General features: G+C 29.9%; 1 protein-coding gene across 2 annotated transcripts; it reads left to right on the top strand.

Moving 5' to 3' along the window:
* The first annotated feature begins 2,310 nt into the window (after nt 1-2,310).
* LOC107438860 (uncharacterized) lies at nt 2,311-8,304 on the top strand. Of its 2 annotated transcripts, XM_043046280.3 has the most exons (3): nt 2,311-3,199; nt 3,636-3,658; nt 7,565-8,304. In XM_043046280.3, exons 1-3 carry the CDS (start codon nt 2,463-2,465, stop codon nt 7,588-7,590), a joined length of 786 nt encoding a protein of 261 aa, XP_042902214.2. In that variant the 5' UTR covers nt 2,311-2,462; the 3' UTR covers nt 7,591-8,304. The 2 variants fall into 2 exon arrangements, with proteins under 2 accessions (XP_042902214.2, XP_015906747.3); XM_016051261.5 differs by lacking the exon at nt 3,636-3,658 and having other exon boundaries at nt 2,312-3,199.
* The last annotated feature ends 2,877 nt before the right edge of the window (nt 8,305-11,181 follow it).

Here is an 11,181-nt window from a genome sequence, read left to right as displayed (position 1 = left end):
CCACTTCTGATCAGTTTACGATAGTTTCACTGTAGTAGCTTTAATAATTTTCTAAACTCCTTTTATAACACGCAGCATGTACATTACCGTGTTTATCATTTAAAGTAATTATCTTTCCTAGTTATTTTGCAATTACTATAAATGTTTCGAAAGGTTTAAAATGTTGACATTTTCGAATTAAAAAAATTGTCGTTATTCAGTTTTCCTGATCCCTAAGTGCATTCTGTTTCAATTAACTTAGTCATTTTTATTCATAATTTCATTGTTATAGTTAATTATTATTTGAAATTTCATAGTATATACTTTTGTTTTAAAAACAAAATCCATCTTTTGCGCTTCATCGTCATCATTGGGTGGGCCTTGGCATTCTATGAAATATTTCTTCATGTCGTTCTCCTTGATGCCAATTCTGATTATCATTTGCGTTTGGTAATACGAATTTTATTTTAATGTGATAACTATCCAAAACTTAATTTTTATTTGTTTCATTTATTTATTGCATATTTGGCAAAATGAGGTGAAAAACAATAACTGTAACCATAGCAATACATATTATAGCTTCCTTTAAAAAAAATAATTTCATCATTTACAACGGGCAAATCTAAGCTCTAGAGCAGGGATGGGCAAACTTTTTTGGTCGAGGGCCAAAAATCGAGAAAAAAAATGTTTGGTGGGACAAATAAAACTTTCAAAATTTAAAAAAAAGCGATATACAAGTTTTAATTTAAATATTTAGTGAGATGAATGAAATTGCGATTTCGTTTTTAAAAGTTCCTTATATTAAGGTTCGAAGCGAGATGTGCCTATTTTACGGAACAAGGCTAAATGCTTTTCTGTTAGTCCACTTCTGAAATGATTCTTTCTAAGGTTCAAAGTTGAAAACTCTTGTTCACATATATAAGATTAAGCAAACATAGAGCTGATTTTCTGGGCATGAAATATTAAATTTTGGAAACTAGCTTTTGGTAATGATTTGTAAAACTTTGGCATATTTAGAAACAACTGCTTCAGATAATTGTTAGATTGTCCGCTCGTTGGATCTTAAAATGCGTAGTCTGCCAAATGTGAAGTACAATTTACCTATATTAGATTCCTCGAGAAAGACAAATGCTAGCTAGAGCCAATCTAAGACTATTCTATGAAGAACTTTTGCTTTCAACATTTTACCAATTGAAGCTGTCCGTGCTAACTATTTCCATCAATTTATGTTTTGTAGAACAAAAATAGAGAAAGTAAAAAGGTCATCAGTACTTTGTTAAAAAAGGAAAAACAGAAATAATTTTAAATAGTTGACAAGAAAATGGATGTATATTGTTTATGTATATTGCCACTGATCGGCAAATTAAAATTATATCCGCGGGCCGGATAAAACCTTCCGGCGGGCCACAGTTGGCCCATCCCTGCTCTAGAGAGATATAAAAATTTTCCTATTTTTCGTGCAACTATGAATAGATCGTGATTTACAAAAGTGAAATGAATTCACTAAAAAGCATTTAACAGTACGATATTTTATGGAAACTCATTGTCATTCACAACAACTATTTTCATTCATCAGGTAAAATGACTTTGGATTTAATTTTTCTGAGTTTCAAAGCGAGTAACGTGATTTTTTTTCTCCAGAAGATAAACGATAGTTGGAGTTAAAAAACATTTTCCCCATCATACTCTCCGTGCATTTTTCCATATATATCTTTGCGATTTCCCGAGTCTACGATTTGAAACATAAACATGGAAAGATTATAGACTCGATCAGTAAAGCATATCAAGAATCCAAAACTGAAGCGAGAACGTTTTCAACAACAACAACAAAAATGTCCTTTTTAAAAATGGTAAAGAAGCTGCAAACTTTCAGAATCATTTTATAATGGGAAGGGAAAAAATTAAAAAATATATATATATTTCAGTAAGGAAAAAAAGTAGCGCATATTTAAGATTTGTAGCGTTCGAAAAATAATAAGTAGCCCAAAAAGTAGCAAGTAGCGAAAATTCAATTTTCAGTAGCGGGTACTTTTAAAAGTAGCCCAATCCGCTACTTGTAGCCCAATCTGGCAACACTGCTCTTGACGTCGCTTTTTGTGAACTATATTGTACTGCCAGAAATAATACCCTAAACTTTTATATTTACTTAACTTTGGATTTTAATAAAATATAAAGGCAAAATTTTATGCTTTAAAAATTTCCCCCAACCTAAAATTGCAATAGAATTAACTAATATCTTTTTATAAAAAAAAATCGAAGATATAGCCATCAATATATGGAAATAGAGGTACTGAAATATATATATCGATATAATCTCGAAGTATATCGATGCATATCTTGTTTATTTTCGTAAGTGTTCGTCGAATTTTGTAGCGCGGAATTTGAGATGGTGTGTAAATTTAATTTTAAACTTAAATCTGATTGAAATTCATTTTTGAATCATCATTGAAATTGATGTTAGTTTTTCTGCCTTTTCGTAAACTATGTTGTATAATGAACTGAAACGATCCAGAAGTTTAGAAACTCTGAAAAATGTTTTTAATATATATGAATCTTCTTCAAGAAAACTTGTTTGGTCTGAGTGGGGCAAATCACCATTCCTTGACTATCTCAATCTTATCGATTACGAGTATAAAAAATTATCCTCCCATCGTATTCCTTGGTTTCATATTACATTTAGTGAGTCAGAAATTCATCACTACTGCTCACTTGCAATTTACGAACACTACAAGGTTGTTGTGTTAAACGATATCTCCCAGAGTGATCGTGACGATTTACCAATTTTGGTACAAAAAATTCTCCGTGTGTGGAGGTTATCTCATTTGACTTATAACGCTGATGAATCTTCGTACTTGTATTATTACATAGCGTATAAATTGCTTGAAAAAGGATGTGATGATCCTACTTTATTCTTAGAGCTTTGGCAAACATTGTGTGTGCAAAATAAATCTAAAATAGCAGTGCTGTCTGGTGTAATTGGTAAAAATCGCAAGCTTAAAGCTGCAGAACTCTTAAAATGCGTTACGAGAGCTGCTCATGCTCTTCATTTTGATTTCTGGGGAGCTTGGACTGATGGGCATGAATTGACTGACTTTAAATATTGTCCTGTTACTGCAGCTCTTTTGACTGGTTGTCTCGAACAATTGACTATTTTACTTCAGTATGGATTCAAACCAAATTCACAAAGGCTTTGTACCTATGATAACCATTTTAAGACTTGGTAAGTCAATTCATTTTAAAGCAGGGCTGATTTCATATACAATTCTAGAAGCTTGAACGTAGGTTATTTATAAGCAAAATTTTAAAATGCCGAAATTGGGTCCTATATAATATAAAGGTATAATAAACATAAAAGTCTGTAGCTTAGTATCATAACTAAAATAAAATTATATATATTACTGAATCAAAATTTTATCAGCTAAAATATATTTTTGCCTACGTCAAACAGTAAAAGTGTTATTTAAAAAGATTCTGTATTCTAATTTTTACTGTCGTACATTGTATTAAATATTTTACCAATTACTTTTCTTTCTTTTTTTAGATTGATTGGTAAGTAAGATTTTGATTTATTCTGAATGTTCACTTTCCCATTTTATGTTTAAAAAAATTATTGTTTATTTTAGTTACATGATTATTCAATGTTCATCTTTTTGTAGGTCATGCAATGTAAAATATATAGGTAAGTGTAAAATAAGATATTACTAAGACAAATAAGAGTTTATCTGCTAAAATTGAAAAAATATTTAATATTCAGCTATACTCTCAAAAAAATTAGGGATTAGCAAATTTTTGTCTTAACTTTGTGACGGCCCTAGATGTCAATTGCCTTTGTTAAAAAACTTCAAATATAAACACTTTATAATCATTAATCCTTATTATATGTTACTTTGAGACAGGGTCAGCAAGGTTCCAGATATAGAACCCCTTTTCAAAACTTTCAGTTTTTAAAAACTTCAGATGCATATAACAAATGTTCCAACAAAAAAAAAATTATAATATCAAATATTTCGTGTCAATCTTATTTGCTCGATATGAATTTGAATTGAGTTTGTTGAATCAACATAATTTCTCTTAAAAGGAAAAGACAATTAATTTCTGAAAATTAATCAATTTTCATAAAAATTGACCCTTCACAAAATAATTTATCTTTTAATCAGACCCTTCACAAATTTGTTTATCTTCATTATTGTTTTGTTAATCGAATAAACCCATCCCCGTGGGGAAATGAACTAATCTTTCCAAGTTTCCCTATGTTTAAATTCCAAATGTAGTATTCTAAGAAAATATTTCTACTTTTACAAACATCGTGTGCACATTCTTATTGTTATTAAATGATAATTTTTTTTTGTAAATAAATAATTTATCAATTTATATTTATTCGTGAAATTAATTTATAGAATATTATGTAAGTAAAAATTAATTTCTGGCAACTTTTTAAATAAAATATTATAAATTTAAGAATTGTTAGTTTGCTTAATGAGTAATACATTAAAAGTGATACATAACTAAGTTCTATTATTTAAAATATGTCAATTGAAATTATTAAAAATGTGAGTGATTTTGCTTCCATTATTCGTCCAAAATGAAAATTTTGCGTTGAGAAATATAGACTAAATACCAAATATTTGCATCAGGCATGAAAGTTTTCAGCTTTTACTATGAATTCAGCTTTTTAAGCTCCATACATTTATTAATTTCATAATGTTTGATTGCGTTTATGTTGAATTCAGCTTTTTTTGCTAACTGGTACTTTCATGTTGCATGTCTAATTTAGTAGCAGCAATTGTTGAGCATAATCTTGTATCTATTTACAATTTAAAAACTTCTTGAAAAGATTTTTAGCAATAACAAGACCCTATTTGCACAAATTCACAAAAGCGGGACCCTGGTTGAAAGAATGTGAATTAACGCTTATATATCACAAATTATGAGTAATTTTTTCACAATTTTACAGAAACAGGACCTTTTACAAAATGTCTGGACAGACCCCTGATTATTATCATCCATAAGCTAAGGTTCACATTCAGACTATTTTATTTGTAATGATAACCAACAATATTGTTGCACTTTGCGTGGTTGAAACTTGAAAGCTTTCTTCTATAACTATGAGAAAATGAACACTTAAAGGTGCATATAGACAATGGTTATTTTAACAGTGGGAGACCCATTGACGCCTGAATTTTTTATAGGATGCGATGCAAGAACAGCTCCTATTAAGAAAGCGGTTATTTGTTTTAGCTAATGAATATATTCTTTTAGCTACTACTTGGGTTTTGAATAAAATAAAAACGCATTTACTTGATGTTTAAACAATCCGTTTCAGATAAGTAGAATTCTCGTAATTTGATGTATATTTCTCGCTAAGTCAATTTGGGTTATGATTCACGAAAATCAATAATTTATATTCTTACAAAATTTTCTCGGAGTTTTGCTAATGTAAAATTTATTTTTGTCACTTACGCAAAATCTCGTTAACAAAACATTATCGCCGTAACTAACACTCTCATTCACTCGCGATAATGCATGCAGATTTGTTAAACAAAAACGGAACTTTGAGGACAGAAAAGAAAAAACAGCCTCGGTTAGAAATAATAAAGAACTGAGGCGAACACAAAAGGAATTAATAAGTAATTCCGAAATGATGATGGTTTTAAGAAAAAAATTATGCTTTTTTTTATGTTATATTTCAGTGAGTAGCAATTTTGTTGCAAATTCCAATGTAAAACAGAAGAATTATTTCATGAATGTTATATACTTGTCTCATTGTTTATTTAGCTACAATTAGATCAAAATAAATTTTAATATGATATTACGATATGGAAATTTCGAAATGTGCATTTCAACGCGCTCGATACCATCGCAAATCCGTGTTTCGATCCTTTTTCTTTTCTTTTAGAGATAACGAATGCGATTGATTTTCTCATATTTTTTAGAATTCCGATGGAGTCGCGCATTTGAGTAATCACCGATTTGCGTCGATACCATCATAAATCCATGCTGTGTTCCAATCGTTTTATCGGCTATTATTGCCATAAATTTTGTTCTTTTTTTTTTTTTAAATTTTTATGCAATATTATTATAACACAGGGGTAGAAATTAAAAAAAAAAAAATTACTAGTCCATAGCACCAGTAACTAAAACATTTTACTAGTCCGCACAAAACTTTACTGGTCCGTCTATGCGTTCCTATTAGCTGCAAATAATAAAAAAAAATTTAAATTTTTGATTGAAAAAATCATGATTTTTTTTTTAAAAAAATCATAAATTTTTGATTTAAGTCGCATTTTATTGATTAATATTAATTTTGTATAAAAAATTTCAAAAAATTTTTTTTGAATAAGCTCTGAAATAGTTTTAAGTAAGATCGTTTAAGTTTCGTAAGATCGAGAATAGATCGGCCGCGAGAATAGATTAACGGAGATCGGCTGCGGCGGACTACTGTTTATTATTTTATGCTGGTCCGACTCCGATTTTAGTGGTCACAGACCACCGTTAATTTCGAGCCCTGACACATTCAATTCGTGCATTTATTAGTCACTTTTGACGTGACGATACCTTTTTTTTTTTTTTTTTTTTTTTTTTTGATTGACTTTTTCACAATGACTGCACGTGGTTTTCTTAAATCGCGATATTATTAAGAAACGAGAAATTCGAAACGCATAAATGAGTGATTACTTTTCGACCCGTTTGTTTTGCGCTAAATCCATGCATAGTTCGATCGTTTTTTTTTTTTTTTTTCGTTTTTTTTCCAGTTAATGTTGGTTTTTACATGATTTTTAAAATCCCCGATATTATGATACGCGAAATTCAAATCGCGCACCTGATTATTCACTATTTGATGCGATAATTCTATAATTTTTTAAGAAAAATTTTCGACAGTTATTTCTACTGATTGACTGTATTTTTAATATATTTTTTTTTAAATCTTGATATTTTTATACGATATTATTTATTACAAAACATGAATCACAAAACTTACGGTTTATTTACCCCTTTTTATTGCGTCCAATTCATGTGATTTCGTCGTTAATACTTGTGGTTTTATCATCAATCCTTCTTTATTGTACAGCTTAGATTTCACGATTTTTAAACTGCCTATTTATTTATTTATTTTCTTTCTTTCTTTTTTTCGACTTGCAAATTTCAAAAAGGACGAAAATGTAGTTGTTTTCAATACATATATTTTATGTCTTGATGAGAAAAAAGTACTATTTTCTCTTTTTAAATTTTATAATTTTTACATTTGTGCATAAAAATGACAGTCTTTTATTTATCTTTTTTTTTTCTGATGTTTTGTTTGTTACTATTCGAAGTTTAGACGAATTGCCATACAAATAAATAAAAAAATTTAAAAGTAAAAGCTAACAGATAGATAATTAAAAAGAAACAATAGAAAGAAATTAAAAATTCTTGTAAATAGACTGAAAAGGTGAAAATAGTTCACGTCACTTTTCGTAATAAACGTCTATCACTGTCTCAAAAGTAATGCACCCTTGTTTTGTATTCGATCCAAACAGATTTTTAAATTAGATTGAAAAACGCTTTATGTGTTTATATCATCTAACCCATTTACACCTTGTTTTAGGCGGGATTATGTCTACGAATGGCTGAGAGTACCTCTTGCTGAAGAATCATCCAGACGAAGAAAAACAGTTACTGAAGTCTTATTATTTCTAGTAAATGTAGCGAGATGCCGATCACGGACGAAATTTACCTCCATGTCAAAATGCATTGTACTCCTCTGGAGTGTTCTACCCACTCCTATTGTTACTTTACAAGAGTTGAAAACTGAAATTAACCAACACCTTCGACAACCTCCTCCCACTAGTAGTTTCTATCCCTCGACTGAAAAACACTTTATGGAACTTTGTGATTTTTATGCCCTTTTGTTTTTCAAAGAGAACGTCACGACTTTACAACCTCGATCGTTGAAGCATCTCACCAAGTGTGCCATTAAGAGTCACCTACAAAAATCTTGGAATCTGCCCTTCGGTATAACATCGCTAAATCTTCCTAAAAGCTTAACATCATACTTACAAGTTGAAATGATTGATCTATAATATACATTCAATTTTACTTAGAAGAATTTTATCATTTGCCGCACAATTTTGATCGAAATTAATCATTCCTTAGAGTTCATTTTTTGATAATTTTATTTATTTGCTTTTTATTATTATCTTGATCATCATTTTCTTTTCTGACCATTAGAAGTTGCTCATATTTTTTAAACAGAGACAGAATGTCTGAGACGTCACCTTGGTCAAGTACCTCAAAAGAGCTTATAAAAGGTGTTCTGTACAAATTTTAATAAAGTTATTTTATGTATACTGTCTTGATTTATTTAGATGGAGGATTTACTATTTTCGGTTATTGTAACATGTCAGCCACTTTCCCCTCTTTTCATCATCATCATTAAAATTTATCGAGGCACCTAAGGCCGTTAGCGGCCCTTTTCCCACCCGTCTTGAAATGCCCTTCTTTCTGATCTAAATATATTTATTGATTGGAATAGATTTTACCCATTATAGAATCAACTTTTTGTAGTTCGTTCACCAGGAGTTGGCACTTGCCTCCGCCTTCATCACGTGGTATCCGGCTATACTATTTTTGGGAACAATCCTGAATAAGGTTGCTGTTTGGCGATTGTATGACTAAAATATTTATTTCGCAATCTTAATGTGCATCTTTTTAACATTGTATGTAATTGGTTTATTAAATAGGTCGCTCGAGCAAAAGGGAAAATGTCTTACTTTTAATTAATGCAAACTTGAGCCAAAAATAAAGGAGAGGATGTGAATTTAAAAGTGTGAGAAAGCGTTTCGGTTTAGAAATAACATAAAAAGTTTAATTGAAGCTTTTTATGTTACACACAAGCGCGTATATATAGGGGAGCATATTAGTGTACTATTAAACCAAAAGAAACTTTTTGAAAAGTCTTTAACGAGTACACATCAATCATTCTCATGTGTTTAAATTCGTTGTTATTGAGAAATGCTTTCATTCCAACATTTGCACACGTACGTGGTTTTTAATATAAGTGAATCCACGATGATAGCTAAAAGCAGATTTTTTTTTTCAATTTCATCAGCTTTCAAAAGCAGCATTAAACTGTTGTTAAATTTTCAATATGTATGTCTAATGGTTATTAAAATTATTTTAAATCCAGAATGAAACATGAAAACATTAATTTTATCATTGCTTTAAATTTTAAGAGGAAAAAATTCTTTTGGGAAAATCATGAGAGTACTTGGGTTGGAGGAACTATTTGCTTCTTATCTTATCTAATGAAATAGATAAAATGTTACTTGATTTTACACAAACACATGATATGAAGAAATTCTTTTGTTCCTCTTCTATGTGCTGGTTAAATTACGTATATAATCAACATTTACCTAATTCATTTAAATAAATAATTTATAAACAAAATATGCGCATTTCGATAGAAATTAAAGTAGTTTCATAGTGAGAAAAAAAAATAATAAATGAACACTGTAAAGAAATATTTGTTTATAACTTTAATCAAGCAAGACATAGGAACTAATTGAAATTTTAAAAAAAGTAATTTGCAGTTATTTAGATCTAAGAGAGACAGTTCATCATTAAAATTTATTTAATTTTCTAAATCAATTTTTTTTTAAAAATTGTGATCGCGGAAAGGCGGTCACAGGTTACCCATTGGTATATCGGGACATTTACCTGAATTAGAATTGAAAATGATCCAGTTTGAACTGTAGGTCAGAATTTCTGATTCTTAATTAAAACAAAAAAATATCGTTCAAATGAGGAAATTCTCTTTTATTCACAACTCAAGAAGTATTTATGGGATCTCTCTGGTCCCATATCTCAAAAATAAACCCACCAACTAATTCATTACAAAATTAAAAATGAATTCTAAAAAAACTACAAACAGCAACGGTCGCCATAGCAACGCATGCAATGACGACACATTTGCATTGTTTACTATTAATCTTGAACACAGTTGAAAAGTGTGATGAAGTCCAAATAAGGTGTACACGTCATCAAATCCAAAACAACACCCATTCTGCCAAGGAATAATAAAAAAAAAAAAAGTTCTAAAAATTTTTTTTTTTAATTAGTGAACTGAAGCAGAATATATTACGAATTATAATTAAAAGGAAACAAATAATTTATTAAATAAATCCACTTTACCGGGGGAAATGTAGTGATATAAAAATTAAAAGTAAGGGAAGAAAAAAGTTTTAATTTTCTTGTTTTTTTTTCTATTTCACTGTGGTATAAGCATTTACAGTACAGAACTTTACAAAGTATCTTAAAATGAAAAAGAAATTCTAGTGTAATACTATATGCAGGATGAGGAAAAAAACTCCCTCTCATCCCTTCTTCTGCCGCCATGATTCTAGCGTCATAACTTCCCCGCACCACCGCCTCTCCTTTTTTTTTTTTTAACCCAGAGACTCACTCTTCGTTTTGTTGCTGAACAATCAACTGCAATAGCCCAGACGGGACACTTATGGTTGTGATAACAGGGCACAGGCCCATATCTTTTGTACTGCATAGCCCAGATGGGGCTTATGTGTTAATAACAGGGGCTGACGGCCCATTTTCTTGTTCAAATCATCGGGGCAGACGGCCCACACTTTTCCACCTAATATTTCTAAAAGTTTCAAATATCATCACATGTGTAAATAATTCATTTTGTTATTAAATGTTTCTATCATCGAAAAAAACTGTCGTTCCTCTCCAAAACACCACATATATTTATTAAACAATAAAGGTTAATTAAATATTTACCTTTAAAATTGAATGGGACAGTTGTGAGTGTCTTTAACTTTAAAACATATTATGTTTGAGTAAAAAAACATAAATTATAATAAGTTATATCGACATTGCTGAAATTTAGTTCCGTCCTTTGACTGTTCGCACTGCAGTATAAAGTAAGATCAATATGGTGGGGAGATTCTTTGGTTTAGCCTCTGTTCTTGAAATGGGAGAATTTAGAAATACAAAAGAAATAGTGATGATTTACATTTCAAATACATGCATATTTTTAAAAGAAAAATCAATATTGATTTATAGTTTTTTTTAACCGTGCACATTTTTTTTTCTTCATAAAATTATCCACAGATACTTTTTAAGCTCTTCGAGAGATAGGGATCCAAACACATCACCGTTATCGAAACATTTTCTAAATGTGCCTCGAAATGTTTGATAAATGTAAAT

The sequence above is a fragment of the Parasteatoda tepidariorum genome, chromosome 1 (assembly GCF_982258835.1).
Source record: "Parasteatoda tepidariorum strain Cologne lab strain chromosome 1, Ptep-v5.0, whole genome shotgun sequence".
Classification (NCBI taxonomy): Eukaryota; Metazoa; Arthropoda; class Arachnida; order Araneae; family Theridiidae; genus Parasteatoda; species Parasteatoda tepidariorum.
The sequence above is the reverse complement of the archived record's forward strand: the minus strand, read 5'-3'. Positions and strand labels throughout refer to the sequence as shown.

Bases quoted from the DNA above. Each gene is read 5' to 3' on its own strand.
- LOC107438860 (XM_016051261.5), top strand. From the start codon at position 2,463: ATGTTGTATAATGAACTGAAACGATCCAGAAGTTTAGAAACTCTGAAA. The intron at 3,200-7,564 runs GTAAGTCAATTC...ACCTTGTTTTAG, and splicing joins GATAACCATTTTAAGACTTG to GCGGGATTATGTCTACGAAT.